We start from the raw sequence: 15,639 nt of genomic DNA, 5'->3' as shown, positions 1-15,639 counted from the left end.
AGGGAAAGGGGAGCAGTTCCTTACCCCGCAACCACCCCTTCCCCACAAATGCAAGCTGCAAAGACTCCAAAGCCCCTGGAGATCCCCAAACCTCCCTGTCCTGGTCCCAACCCAAAACCCAGTCCCAAGGAGAGGGACCTAGGGGCTCGTTGTGCTTTAGCCTTCATGAAAGTTGGGGGAGAGAAGGAGAAGAAAGAACGCTTTTGTTGAGGTCCCGGGGAGAGGGCGTGCGGGTAAATAAATACTCACTCCTCGCTCAGCCAAGAACAGTCTTTCCTGGTGGGTGAACGGGGAGTCTTGAGAGTGGTCTCGTCCGTGTAGTTCTGTCAGGTGTCCTTGGGAAGAATCCCTGTCCCTTTCCCGGTCCTGGGGAGCTGGCTGATTTGTCTGGGTGAAGCTTGGAGAAGACCCAGAGCCCGTCTGCCTATTGGGAGAAATTGCTCCCTGGCTCTGCTCGTTGTGTAACAGCTGAGCAGAGGGAACACGCCCAACACCAGCCCACTCCCCTGACACCCACCCCTGCAGCTGAGTCTTGGCAGGGCTCCCAGGGCTGCACTGGGTCCCACTGGCTTGGGGACTGGGCCAGGGAAATGCATTTGGCGAGTAGGACCCGAAGCTGCCCCAGCGGGGTCATTGAGTTTGAGGAGATTGTGGGTGGGCAGTTTATGTATGACCTTGTCCAGTCCTCCTCCTCCTCTTCCTCCATGACTCCTGTTGTTACTGTTGGATCCACAGAGAGTTAATGACACTGCCCTGGGCTTGCCAGGACGTGGATTCATTCATTCAATCGTATTTATTGAGCGCTTACTGTGTGCAGAGCACTGTACTAAGCGCTTGGGAAGTACAAGTTTGCAACATAATGGATGATATACCTTGACCAAACGAACTGGACACTGTCCAAGCAGCCATTTCCTTTTTACTCCGCAGACATGAACAGAAAGTTGGAATGCTCCCCTTGACCCAAGGAAAACAGTCAGACCAACTTCCCCATTAGATTGCTTCTCCTGGGTGCATATGACATACAGAGCCCTGAACTAGTAATGATAATAATAATAATAGTGGTATTTGTGAAGTTCTTACTATGTACCAGGCACTGTAATAATTATGGCATTTTGTTAAGTGCTTACTATGTGCAAAGCACTGTTCTAAACGCTGGGGCAGATACAAGGTAATCAGGTTGTCCCACGTGGGGCTCACAGTCTTAATCCCCATTTTTACAGATGAGGTAACTGAGGCCCTGAGAAGTTAAGTGGCTCGCCCAAGGTCATGCAGCAGACAAGTGGCCAACTAGGCACTTTGAAATATACACTAGAGCTTTTACTCTCCTGACACATCGGAAATAGGGACAGGAAGTTCTGGAAAGTGAGAGGTGGTTTGTGAGCTAGGATACGAGGATTTTTCTATATGGTACTTGGAGAAAAACATGGGAACACAGAGATAGCCTTAGGAAGAGATATAGCTGGTGAATATAAACTCCCACAGGTCAGTCAGTCGATCAAACATTTTTATTGAGTGCTTACCGTGTGCAGGGTACTGTACTAAGCCCTTGGGAGAGTACAATAAAACAGTAAGCAAATACATTCCCTACCCACAGTGAGCTTACGGGTTAGATAAGGAGACAGACATTAATATAAATAAATAAATTGCAGCTCTGTACCTAACTGCTGTGGGGCTGGGAGGGGGGAATGAATAAAGGGAGCAAGTCAGGACAACGCAGAAGGGAGTGGTAGAAGACGAAAGAAAGGCTTAGTCAGGGAAGGCCTCTTGGAGATGTGCCTTCGATCAGGTTTTCAAGAGGGGGAGAGTAATTGCCTGTCAGATAAGAGAAGCAAAGGTGTTGCAGGCCAGAGGCAGGACGTGGGGAGAGGTTGGCGGTGAGATAGAGGAGATGGAGGTACAGCGAGTAGGTTAGCATTAGAGGAGCAAAGTGTGCGGGCTGGGTTGTAGTGGAAGAGTAGTGAGGTGAGGGAGGAGGGAACAAGGTGATTGAGTGCTTTAAAGCCAGTGGTGCGGAGTCGGGGAGTGCAGTGCAGACTCTTGGGACATGAGAAGCAGTGTCGCTCAGTGGAAAGAGCCCGGGCTTGAGAGTCAGAGGTCAGGGGTTCAAATCCCGGCTCCGCCGATTGTCAGCTGTGTGACTTTGGGCAAGTCACTTAACTTCTCTGTGCCTCAGTTCCCTCATCTGGAAAATGGGGTTTAAGACTGTGAGCCCCACGTGGGACAACCTGATCACCTTGTATCCCCCCAGCGCTTAGAACAGTGCTTTGCACATAGTAAGCGCTTAACAAATACCATTATTATTATTATTAAGGCCTCATTCTATCCCATTAGCCTCCTCAGAAGTCCCATGTGCTTATTAATTTGCAGCTGATTTATTTATCACAGGTTTTTTATTTGTGCTAATTTTCTCACTCTTAACTGTTTCATATCTACGTTGACCATCTCTCTCACATGTGTGCAGAGCACTCAGAGTACTGTACTTGGGAGAGTACGATACAATAGACACCATCCCTCCCCACAAAGAGCTCACAGTCTAGATTGAAAAGCTCCTTGAGAGTAGGTATAATATCTCTCATTTTTTTCAGATGTTTCCCCAGAGTTTAGTCTAGCTCTTTGAACATAGTAAAGGCTCAATAAATAATAATAATAATGATGGCATTTGTTAAGCACTTACTATGTGCAAAGCACCATTCTAAGCGCTGGGGGAGATACAAGGTGATCAGGTTGACCCATGTGGGGCTCACAATCTTAATCCCCATTTTACAGATGAGGTAACTGAGGCTCAGAGAAGTTAAGTGACTTGCCCAAGGTCACACACAAGACATGTGGCAGAGGCAGGATTCGAACCCTTGACCTCTGACTCCCAAGCCTGGGCTCTTTCCACTGAGCCAGGCTGAAATGCTATAAAGTGTGGGCACACTTTTCCTCCTTACTCCCAATAATAATAGTAGTAATGGCATTTGTTAAGCGCTTACTATGTGCAAAGCACTGCTCTAAGTGCTGGGGAGGTTACAAGGTGATCAGTTTGTCCCACGGGGGGTTCACAGTCTTAATCCCCATTTTCCAGATGAGGTAACTGAGGCACAGAGAAGGTAAGTGACTTGCCCAATGTCACACAGCTGACAATTGGCAGAGCAGGGGTTTGAACCCACGACCTCTGACTCCAAAGCCCGTGTTCTTTCCATTGAGCCACTCTCTCAGAGCAAGATTCCAGTTTGCAAATACAATCCATAAGGCATTCAGTGAATGAGAGAAATGAGTCAAGGAGAATAACAATAATAATAATAATAATAATGGTATTTGTTAAGCACTTGCTATGTGCCTGTCACTGTACCAAGTGCCGGGGTGAATATGAGCAAGTCGGGTTGGACACAGTCCCTGTCATTCATTCATTCAATCGTATTTATTGAGAGCTTACTGTGTGCAGAGCACTGCATTAAGCGCTTGGGAAGTACAAGTTGGCAACATATAGAGACGATCCCTACCGAACAGAGGGCTCACAGTCTAGAAGGGGCTCACTTGGGGCTCACAGTCTCAATCCCCATTTTCCAGATGAGGTAACTGAGGCCCGGGGAAGTGAAGTGATTTGCCCAAGGTCACCCAGCAGAGAAGTGGGGGAGCCGGGATTAGAACCCATGACCTTCTGACTCCGGCCTTTATCCACTACACCAGGCTGCTTCTCATAATTCCATCGTCAGTCAGTCAATCGTACTTATTGAGCGCTTAGTGTGTGCGGAGCACTGTACCGAGGACTTGGGAGAGTACAATACAACACCATAACAGACACTTTCCCGGCCCACGGTGAGCTTACAGTCGAGAGGGGGAGACAGACAGTGATATAAATAAATAAAATGACAGATATGAACATAAGTGCTGTGGGGCTTGGACAGGGGATGAATAAAGTCAGGGCAATGCAGAAGGGAGCGGAAGAAAATGAAAAGAGGGCTTCATTGAAGTAGACTAGGGATAGGGGAAAATAATAGAGTATAAGGATATTTACATAAGTACTGTGGGGCTGAGGTGAGTATCCAAATGTTTAAGGAGCACAGTGATTACATATGCTTCCGTAAATACACCACCAACCATAAGCACTCAAGCAAACTTCCCTTGACCCTTGCCTTACCTATAAAGCTAATAAAGGAAGGGCTAAATTTGAAGGGCCTCAGTGGGAGAGCCGGCCTGGTAAGTAGACTCACTGAGAGATGGTGAGAGCTGTCTGGGGGCCCCAGGAGATCACGACACATGAGGAAGTTTTCCCTTCAAAAGGCAAGATCAGAGTCCTGTGCCCAGCGAGTGAGTTTTCATCATCCCCCTGGAGTTCGGCTTTCATCTGAGATATCTCCCTCAGCAGAATATATGGAGGCCAGGGAAGAGACCAGGCACTGAGTGTTTATTTTCCTCTAACAAAGAGCTCTGGGAGCCATGGTCGCGGGGTCCCAGGGGCCCAGAAACTCCTGCTTATAGTCCTGCCACGAGCCCCGCTCCTGCCCACGCTGCCTCTGTGGGTGAGGACGCAGCGCTCCTGCCTTGGAGCCCCGGCGGCCCTGTGTCCCTCTTCCCCCTTCCCCCTTAGGTTGCCACCCAAAGGAGACAAGGGTCGGCAGAAGAGCCTAACCCCGTGGGGACAGAGCCCTGGACCAAGACCGACCTTCCAGGTTAGAACTTAGTTTTCCATAGGAACAATGCAATAGATGGGGGATTGGTTCTTGAAACAAGCTTAGAAATCCCATCTTTACCAAAGTTACCTAGAATTGTGTACTCAGTCAATTGTAGATGAGCAATATAGCTACACTAATGTCTTTATACTGAGTCAGAGAAGTGTGTATCTCTTGCTCTCTATTTGATATATTCATTCATTCGTTTGTATTAAGTGCTTACTGTGTGCAGAGCACTTTTCTGTTCTAAGTGCTTGGGAGAGTACGATACAACAGTAAACAGATACATTCCCTGCCCACAGCAAATGTGTATACACACACACACACACACACACACACATATTTATATACACTGTAAGGGTATACCAAGGTATACTGCAAGTTATTTTGCAAGATTTTGCAAGTCTCTCTTCAGTGCAGATATTCCATAGTCCTGCACTCATGGAAGGACCGTGTTTCTCTTCTCTCCCAGTACTCCCCTTGGTAGGTTCAAGCAGCTCAGCCCTAAACCCTCACCTGTGGGGGGCAGCAGGTGTGGAGGGGGGGTAGGATTGAGGTGGGGTGGGGTAGGAAGTGTTGAGCAGATTCAGGACTGCACCCCTCCCAGGTATGCACCTGTGGAGGTCACACCCTCAGCCCAGACCTGCCTCCCTCCATCCACCATCTATTCTGACATGTAATTTCTGCTACACGGAAAGCACTGGCACATAATAACGCCAATGCTTGATTTAATACCTTGGGTTGCTCAAAGTCTGTATAATTATCTATGTATCTTTATGGGCTTATTATATATTTGTTTCTGCCCGTGTTACATTGTACCTCCTCCATAAGCCTGATAAATCTGAAAGGTGTATATTTAACTTGGTAGGCCTAGGGCGTATCCAGCCAAGTTTAGCAAGGAATGATTCACAGATGGTAAGAACTGCCAACCGGGGTAGATCAGTGATTAGAAATCTTTAAAAAGATATCCCAGGCAACATCATAAACAGTGAGATGAAAGGCTCACTAGCATTAGCAGCGTGGCTTAGTGGAAAGAGCTCGGGCTTGGGAGTCAGAGGTCCTGGGTTCTAATCCCGCCTCTGCCACTTGTCAGCTGTGTGACTTTGCTGAAGTCACAACTTCTCTGGGCCTCAGTTACCTCATCTGTATTAAAATGGGGATTAAGACTGTGAGCCCCACGTGGGACAACCTGATTACCTTGTATCTACCCCAGCGCTTAGAACAGTGCTTGGCACATAGTAAGTGCTTAACAAATGTTATCATTATTGGGAGCAGCACGGCTTAGTGGAAAGAGCATGGGCTTGGGAGTCACAGGTCGTGGGTTCTAATCCCTGCTCCACCGCTTAGCAGCTGTGTGACTTTGGGCAAGTCACTTAACTTCTCTGCACCTCAGTTATCTCGTCTGTAAAAAGGAGGATTAAGACTATGAGCCCCACGTGGGTCAATCCAATTACCTTGTCTCTATCCCAGCGCTTAGAACAGTGCTCGACAAATAGTAAGCGCTTAACAAATACCATCATCATCATCATTAGCACAGTCCTTATCTATCAACAGGACTACCTCCTGAGGAACATTAACTTGTCCAAACTAAGATGTGTGTGCATGTATTCAAGTAACTCTTGGTCTCAGGTAGTTGCTTAGTTTCCTTCATGATAGTTTCCTTAGTTGAGAGGATTTTGCAAACACCTATAAATCAAGATATTACAAGCTAGATGACAAGCATTTTTCCTCCTGGTAATTAGCCAGGCAGCAGGAAAGTAGGTTGTATAAACACCTCAACCTCTTCGGGTCTCTTTTCTAGGTTGCAAGATAAGCATCAGGTCATTTGAATGGCAGAGTCTTTCCCTTCAGTTGACTCCTCATGTTTCTCTCACACATCAATCTGTAAATCAATGGATGGCATTTATTGAAATCCTACTGTGTGCAGAGCACTATACTAAGCGCTTGAGAGAGTGCAATACAACAGAGTTGGATGGAAACGTTCCTTATCTACAAGGAGCTTACAGTCTGGAGTTGGGGGACAGACATGAAAATAAATTACAGATGTGGACATAAGCGGTGCGGGGCTGAGGGTGCGGTGAATATGAAGTGCTCAAAGGGAACAGATCCAAGTGCATAGGTGACACACAAGGGAAAAGGAGTAGGGGAGATGAGGGCTTGGGGCAGGAGCTCAGATGGCAGTCTCTCTGGGCCTTGGGAGCTGATAAGGTGAGACAAATTAGAAAATAATTTGCCTACCTGCCACCACCTAGCACCCAAATGTACACTCCACATTGAGAATCAGGGTAGATATGTGACCTGGGCCCAGAACATTAGGAATCAAACTGCCTGAAGTTTGAGTAAACCTCTGGTATCAGCTGAAAATGGACTGGACAAGGATTATGTTCACGCTGTTTCTACAGATGAAGCTGGAAATGAATTCCATCTATTAGCATTGAAGCTTTGCTCACCTCTGCACACCTTCTCAGTGAATACTAATAATAACCATAATAACTGTGGTATTTGTTAAGTACTCACTGTGTGCCAAATGCTGTATTAAGTGCAGGGGGGAGATCTGAGATAATCAGGTCAGACACAGTCTCTGTCCCAGATGGGACTTGGACATAAGAGGAGGTCAGTAAGAGAGGCAAACAGCTGCTCTCTGGTGAGCTGAAAGCCACTGACCGCAAACAAAGGGGACAGATGAAATGTTTTTAAGATACAGTAAAATTGTTTCAGACAATGTGATTTTACATCTAAGTTCTGTGTGGCACAGAGACCAGCCTGACATGCTGAAAACAAGAAAATACTGGTAATTTCTAGTAGAAGCTTTGAGAAGGTCATGAGATTAAGAAACCAAATTGTAAAACATGCTAGACGCTGGAAACAGCAACTCTATTGGAACTACAAAGTACAATATTTGTACAATGAATCAATCAATCATATTTATTGATTCCTTACTGTGTGGCGAGCACTGTAACAAGCACTTGGGAAAGTGTGATACTGCAGAGTTGGTAGACATGTTCCCTGCCCACAGTGAGCTTACAGTCTAGAGGGGGAATTCATTTTTAGAAGCTCTAGTGGGATTTTTCTAAATTCTTTGCAGTTAAAATGATGTTCACATTGACTAGACAATTCTAGGATAAACTTTATTTGCCTCTGCTTTAAGGACTGTCAAGAAGACTGGGGAGAATCTTTGAAGGGGAGCTGTGCCTAGATTGGGTCAACCTGAAATTGCCCCCCCTCCCTCCCTCTGCCCTACCCCCTTCCGCTCCCCACAGCACTTGTATATATTTGTACATATTTATTACTCTATTTATTTTATTTGTACATATTTACTATATTTTATTAATTATGTGTATATAGCTATAATTCTATTTATTCTGATGGTATTGGCACCTGTCTACTTGCTTTGTTTTGTTGTCTGTCTCTCCCTTCTGGACTGTGAGCCCGTTGTTGGGTAGGGACCATCTCTATATGCTGCCGACATGTACTTCCCAAGCACTTAGTACATTCATTCAATCGTATTTATTGAGTGCATACTGTGTACAGAGCACTGTACTAAGCGCTTGGGAAGTACAAGTCAGCAACATATAGAGACAGTACTTATTGAGTGCTTACTGTGTGCAGAGCACTGTACTAAGCACTTGTAATGATGGCATTTGTTAAGCGCTTTCTACGTGCCAAGCACTGTTCTAAGTGCTGGGGAGGACACAAGGTAATCAGGTTGTCCCACGTGGAGCTCACAGTCTTAATTCCCGTTTTACAGATGAGGTAACTGAGGCCCAGAGAAGTGAAGTGACTTGCCCAAAGTCACACAGCTGACCAGTGGCAGAGCCAGGATTAGAACCCATGACCTCTGACTCCCAAGCCCGGGCTCTTTCCACTGAGCCATGCTGCTTCTAGTACTGTCTGCTCTGCCCACAGTAAGTGCTCAATAGATATGATCGAATGAATGAATGAAAGTAGAGAGAACAAGCCCACGCTGTAGCTACCTGGAGGTAATAATAATAATAATAATGATAGTATTTGCTATGCGCTTACTATATGCAAAGCACTGTTCTAAGCACTGGCACTGTTCTAAGCGCTGAGGTCTGTGGTATAGTGACCTGTATCCTGGAAGCAGAGCAATTTTGGGCTGTGGTGATGGCTAACTGGGGTAAACTCTTTCCTCTAGACAGAAAGGGCTCTTCTGCCTTTGAGGGTCAGGGCCAAAGTCATGGAGGATGATGCTTGGTCCCCTGCCGACTCCATTCTCTGTCTCTAGGAGCAAATGAGTGCCTTAGGTGATGGACTGGATCTCTACCTCTGTTGTTTGACAATCAATCAATCATACTTATTGAGTGCTTACTGTATGCAGAGCACTGTACTAAGTGCTTGGGAGAGTGTAATACAGCAGAGTTGGTAGACACGTCCCCTGCCCCCACCAAGCTTACAGTCTAGAGAGGGAGACATTCATATAAATAGGTTATGTGTATCTACATAAGTGGTGTGGGGCTGAGGGGGTGCTGGGTGAATATCAAGTGTGCAAAAGATACAGATCCAAGTACGGAGATGACACAGAAGGGAGAGGGAGTCGGGGAAAAGAGGCCTCTTGGTGGGGAGAGTGGTGGTCTGGCTTATGGAGGGGGACGGAAGGGAGGGCATTCCAGGCCAGAGGGAGGAGGCGGGCAAGGGATTCAGGCAGCAAGACAGAGAAGAACAGGGAGAGTGAGCTAGCTGGTGCTTGAGGAGTGAAGTGTGTGGGCTGGGCTGTCGTAGGAAGCCATTCATTCATTCATTCAATCCTATGCCAGTGCTCTAGGGGTACAGAAACTAACCTTCATTTCATTGGGTGAACACAAAGGGGTGCAAAGCGTAATATTAGCAATCATTGTGGTATTTGTAAAGGTCTTCCTATGTACCCATTACTGAACTAAGCCCTGGGGCAGATACTAGTTAATCAGGCCGGGCACAGTCCCCATTCCACATGGCGTTCACAGTTTAGGAGGAAGAATGGGTATTGGACGCCCTTCCCTCAGCCCAGCCCTGGAGAACAAGCTCTTTCTTCTCCATCAAACCAGTGTCTCTAGCTTCTTGGAAGCCTCTTAAGTGTGCGCTCTGGGGAAATCTATGAAAAGCAGCTTGGCCTAGTGGATAGAGCATGGGCAGAGAGTCAGAAGGACCTGGTTGCTAATCTCGGCTCTGCCACTTGTCTTCTATATGACCTTGGGCAAGTCACTTAACTTCTCTGTGCCTCAGTTTCCTCATCTGTAAAACGGGGATGAGACTAGGAGCCCTGTGTGGGACAGGGATTGTGTCTGACTTGTCTGTACCCCCAGCACTTAGCACAGTACTTGACGCATAGTAAGTGCTTCTAACAAATATGCAGGTATTATTATCATTATTATTATTAAAGGAATGGAACCAGATTGTTTCTATTGCATCAGCAGTCACGGTCATGGTCAGCCGGTCCTGATCTGAGAGTGACACCACCTGTGTTCCCCTGTGAGGTGCCTAGCACCGCCATTGCTCCTGCCATCCAAGTGGATTTACTGGCCACCTTGGCAGAGGAGGTGGGGGGGTTAGGTAAATGAGCCCATACCTCCTCCTTGCCAGGTAAGTTGCTCGTGCCCATCCTGGCACCAATTCACACCTAATCCCAGGTGGGGATCATAGCAATAATAATAATAATAACAATCAATCAATCAATCAATCGTAATTATTGAGTGCTTACTGTGTGCAGAGCACTGTACTAAGCGCTTGGGAAGTACAAACAATACTACTACTAATAATGATCATGGTATTTGTTATGTGCTAACTATGCAGCAAGCACTGTACTAAGTACTGGGGAAGATACAAGATCATCAGGTCAGAAACAGTCCGTGGGGAGGGAGAATAGATATTTAATCTCCATTTTACAGATGGGAAAACTGAGGCATGGAAAATCAACTTGATCAAAGTCACCCAGCAGACAAGTGGCTTAGTCGGGAAGCTGGTTGTGGACAGGGAATGTGTCGTTAATTATTGTCTAGTACTCTCCCAAGTACGTAGTTCAGTGCTCGGCACATATTAAGCACTCAATAAGCATGATTGAATGAATTAGAACTTAGATCCCCTGAGTCCTAGGCCCAGACTCTTGCTGCTAAGCCACACCGCTTCTTGGGGGGCAGTAGAGGAGAAAGAAGAAGTGATCCTTCTTTTGGACTTCTTTCTTTTCTCTTCTCTGTTCTTTCCTTCTTTCGTTTCCTTCCCCCACCTCTTCTTTTTCTGTCCCTTCTAAGCTCTCGCATCAAGTTCCCCTGTTCTCTCCACTGGCCTTACTCAAAATGAAAAATGGGTGCTCCTGCCAGTGGCAGTGTGGGAGCAGCAGTGAAATACTCTGCTGAAAATTTTGTATATGATCCTATTATGTTAAGCGTGCATAGCATGATGTGATAGTGCCATGCAGAACATGAGGAGGTGAAGGGGATATGTCCTCACTTCAGTGTGGCTGAATGCCTGAAGCCAGTACTGCCTGTTTCTGAGTGTTTCTGTTGCAGCAGACTGCAAAGTTGGCTTTGGGGTGTTTGGGGGTTGGAGGGCGATCCTCAGACAGGTCAAAAAAGACCTCACACATTGCAGTCACCAGGGGAGCTCTGGCAGCTAGTCAGCCTGATTTGACTGCCAGATCATATTGCCTGAGGCTGCAGCGATAACCACTGGCCTTCAGAGGATGCTATGTGGACCACTGGCAGATTCTTCCTCTCCAGAGAGGGGGTCCCAGGTCGGGACTGTTCCTCAGAAAATACAGCAGAGGGTTGGGGCATTCCTGAGAGAAGAGCCAGCCTGGGAGACACCTTCACCTAGACACAGAAAGAGCTGTCCAGGGGGACTGAAAACATCCTGTCCCCCAGAGGGACTTTGGTTTCAGTAGGGGAAGAGGAGGAGGATTCTGTCCCCAGTGAAACTTCATCACTCTCCACCAGTCAGCAATGGTCTGCGACATGTTCCTCGACAGATCCCAGAGGGGCCAGGGCAGAGACCAGGCGCGGAGTGTTTGTTTGTCTCTAAAAAGAAGCTTGGGGAGCTATGGGCCAGCAGTCCCAGCCACCTAGGGTCTCCTGCAAATAGTCCTACTGTGAGCCATCTCCCACCCACACTGCACCTGTGGGCGAGGATACAACGTTCTTTTCCAGGGCCCCAAAGTCCCCCATTCCTCACCCCCCCTCAGCCACATCTATTGTCCCAACAAGACAAGTTCCTCATAGTGAACTCTGTTCCAGTTGTCCTTGCAGTGCCCACTGACATAAAGTTTGCACTTTAGCAGTACGGCAGACAGACTTTGAATTCAGTCTGCAACTGGAAAAGTAAGTTTCCCTTCCTCCAAACCCAAAACCCAAAGTTCTCTGGCCTTTCCCCAGAATTTTCCAATCCTTGTACATCATTCACGGGGTTGAGAGGGAAGTGTGTCCAAGCTTAGTCAAAGGTTCAGGAATCTCAAATTTCCTTGCTTGTTGCAATCACTCAATTAATGGTATATATTGAGCGCTTACTGTGTGTAAAGCACTGTATGAGGCACTTGGGAGAGTACAATACAATAGGATTGGTAGGTGTATTCCCTGCTCACAAGGAACTTATAGACGGGAGGAGGAGATAGGGGAAGTGGCAGAGTATAAGGAGTATACACTTATACGGAGTATAAGAGATATGGTGGTGGAGTGAAAATCAAAGTGCTTAAGGAGTACAGACCCAAGTGCATAGGGGAAATGAGGGCTTAGTCAGGGAAGGCCTCCTGGAAGAGATGTGAAGGTGGGGAGAGTGGTGGTCTGTCAGATATGAAGCAGTGGGAGTTCCAGGCCACAGGGAGGAAGTGGGTGAGAGGTTGAGTGGTGAGATAGATGAGATAAACGTACAGAGAGTAGGTTGGTGTTAGAGGAGCCATGTGTGTGGGCCGGGTTATAGTAGATGTTCAGTCCAGCATTAGTTATGCTCTTAGATACTGAAGGAGCCCAAAGTTTTGTGTTAATCTGTTCGCCTACAATTGTCCCATTCCTTGGAGTTTTCAGTGTGTGCAATCTGTCTTATTTGGTGAATGAAGGTGAATTATACCAGTGTGTGGTGTTTGAATTTTGATGGTCAGTTTATAGGTCTACTTTCCATAGGGGCAGGAGAGGAAGGGAGAGGTAATGTGAAAGGGTGATACAAAATCATATAGGGGTCAGGAGAGTTTTCTGGATAAATGAGTGGGATCACTCATGGTTTCCTGTGACCAAGCCTGGGGCCGCGATCCAGGATGAGAGCAGTTTAAGGAGTGAAATAACTGGAGGGGCAGAGAATTCTCCTCTTTAAAACTCCTCATTATGCCTAGACAGGAGGCAGCAACTGAATCAAGGTCTCTGTAGGGCAGAGTGTGGCTGTCATTTTTCTTTACTGAAGCAATGAAGCATCCAGTGGTGGGCCTTGGGAAAGGTAAGGGACTGCGGATATAGATATGAAATGCCTTGTAAGAGGCTCATCTTCTTCTTTTTCAAATGCCGTTGATTTGTTTCTGACCCATAGCGACTCCATGAACACACATGACACACTGTCTGTCCTAGCGCCATTCTTGAATGTGTATCCATAGAGTTTTCTTGGTAAAGATAGGGAAGTGCCTATCTTTACCACTGCCTTCTTCTATGCAGTAAAACCTTTAGTCTCTGCTGTTGTCTTTGATCAATGATTTGATCACTAGACCATCCGCCTTTAACACTTTCCCATGCTGCTGCTGTCTGGCACAAGTGAATCGGCTTTGTCTGACACTTCAAATTAGACCTCTCCATTATGGGTAGCCCTAAATGGTATAGTTCCAAGCTTCATCAGCTGATGCAAACTCTCCTGCTACAATAAGGTGTGGATTCATAGGTTCAAGGAAGTCAATAATTGCCCATTTTGGGTAGCCCAGCCAGGGAAATGTTCCGAGACAGGACCAAGAGAGTCCTAGAATTCACCTCCAAATAAGAATAATACTTGAGGTATTTGTTAACTGCTTACTATGTGCCAAGTGCAGGGGTAGATAGAACACAATCAGACCTAACACGGTCCCTGTCCCAGAAGGGGCTCACAGCCTAAGGAGTTTGGGGAACAGATATAATTGATGCCCAGATAAACTAATTGATTTTCTCAAGGTCACACGCAGCAGGCAAATAAATGACAGAGCTGGGATTAGAACCCAGGTCTGATTCCAGGGCCCGTGTGCTTTCCATTAGGCCACTCTGCTTCTCCTTATCCTCAGTGCCTGAAAGCTACAATAACTGGGGGCGAATTTGTCTGAACCATGATGTAATTGCTCCATCATGCCTTTCTCCTGCCATATCTCCCCAAGCAGATCCTCCAGGCCTATGCAGAGGGGAAACCAAACCAGTGTCTCGGAATTCCTACTCCTGGGACTCTCTGACCGGGCAGAGCAGCAGCAGCTCCTTTTCGTGCTGTTCCTCTCGATGTACCTGCTCGGGATCCTGGGAAGCCTGTTTGTCGTCCTGGCCATCGGCTCTGACCCGCACCTGCACACCCCCATGTATTTCTTCCTCGTCAACCTCTCCCTGGTTGACGTCTGCTTCCTGTCCACCACGGTCTCCAAGGTGCTGGCCAATGTCCAGACCCACAGCAAATCCATTTCCTACGCTGGCTGCCTGACACAAATGTATTTTTTCATCCTGTTTATAAGTCTGGACAATTTTCTCCTCACAGGGATGGCTTATGACTGTTACGTGGCCATATGCCACCCTGTGCACTACACCACCATCATGAGCCCACGACTCTGTGCCCAGACGATTGTGGTGTCCTGGAGCATCGGCAATCTTGATGCCCTCTTACATATCTTAATGGTGGTTCGATTATCCTTTTGTGCAGGAAACGAAATCCATCACTTTTTCTGTGATCTTAACCAGGTCCTAAAGCTTTCCTGTACTGACACCTTCTTTAATGTAGTCTTGGTGCATGTATTCTTAGTAATTTTAGCTTTTGTTCCCCTCACAGGTCTTCTTTTCTCTTACAGCCATATCATCTCTACCGTACTGAAAATCTCATCTGCCGGGGTAAGATATAAAGTTTTCTCCACCTGTGGCTCTCACCTGTCTGTGGTCTCCTTGTTTTATGGCACTGGTTTTGGGGTCTACTTCAGCCCCAGATCTACCCAAGCATCTCGGCAGGGCTCTATAGCATCTGTGATGTACATGGTGGTCACCCCCATGCTGAATCCCTTCATCTACAGCCTGAGGAACAAGGACATGAAACGGGCCCTTAGGAATGTGTTCTGCAGGAAAACTCTTCTTATGAAGTTAGTGATCTCTCCTCCTGGATCTTAGGAAGTACCACAAGACTGTGAGCCCGATGTGGGCAGGAGTTGTCTCTCTTGATTGCTCTTTTGTTCTTTCCAAGTGCTTAATACAGTGCTCTGTACACAGTGGGTGCTCAATAAATACATCTGAAGGAATGAATGTGGTGATTCAGCTTGCAAATTAGGCTCTTTAGTCAATCCTGGGCAAGACTGACAAGGAATGAAATCACCTTTGATGATAACAATTGTGGTATTTAAGTGCTTACTATGTGCCAAGTCATGTACTAAGCCTTGGTGTAGAAGTAAGATAATCAGGCTGGGCACAGTCCCTGTCCCACATGGGGCTCCCAGTCAAGTAGGAGGGAGAAAGGGTATTGAGTCCCCATTTAATGGCTAAAGAAAGTGAGAAGCAAAGGGACTTGCCCAAAGTTACTCCACAGACGAGTGGCAGAACTGGGAATAGAACGTAGGTCTTCTGACTCTCAGGCCCGTGGTCTCCCCATTAGGGCATGCTGAACTGACTTCGTCCATGTCAGGGTAGCATGGTCTAGTGGTAAGAATACAGGGTTTGGGGGTTAGAAGGCCTGGGTTATCTCACTGGCTGGCTGTGTGGCCTTGAGGGAGTCAACGTATCTCTCTGTCTCTCAGCTTCCTCATTTGCAAAATGGAGAGAATGATATCTGCTCATTCCTTCCTCACAGGGATGAGACTACAATGAGCTAATTAATG

General features: G+C 46.9%; 1 protein-coding gene across 1 annotated transcript; it reads left to right on the top strand.

Annotated features, from left to right (window-relative positions):
• The first annotated feature begins 13,972 nt into the window (after window positions 1-13,972).
• Window positions 13,973-14,938, top strand: LOC119923376 (olfactory receptor 7G3-like). Its single transcript, XM_038742796.1, has one exon. It carries the CDS (start codon window positions 13,973-13,975, stop codon window positions 14,936-14,938), a length of 966 nt encoding a protein of 321 aa, XP_038598724.1.
• Window positions 14,939-15,639: the final 701 nt, after the last annotated feature.

The sequence above is a fragment of the Tachyglossus aculeatus genome, unplaced genomic scaffold (assembly GCF_015852505.1).
Source record: "Tachyglossus aculeatus isolate mTacAcu1 unplaced genomic scaffold, mTacAcu1.pri scaffold_181_arrow_ctg1, whole genome shotgun sequence".
Taxonomy (NCBI): Eukaryota; Metazoa; Chordata; class Mammalia; order Monotremata; family Tachyglossidae; genus Tachyglossus; species Tachyglossus aculeatus.
The sequence above is the reverse complement of the archived record's forward strand: the minus strand, read 5'-3'. Positions and strand labels throughout refer to the sequence as shown.

Bases quoted from the DNA above. Each gene is read 5' to 3' on its own strand.
- LOC119923376 (XM_038742796.1), top strand. From the start codon at position 13,973: ATGCAGAGGGGAAACCAAACCAGTGTCTCGGAATTCCTACTCCTGGGA.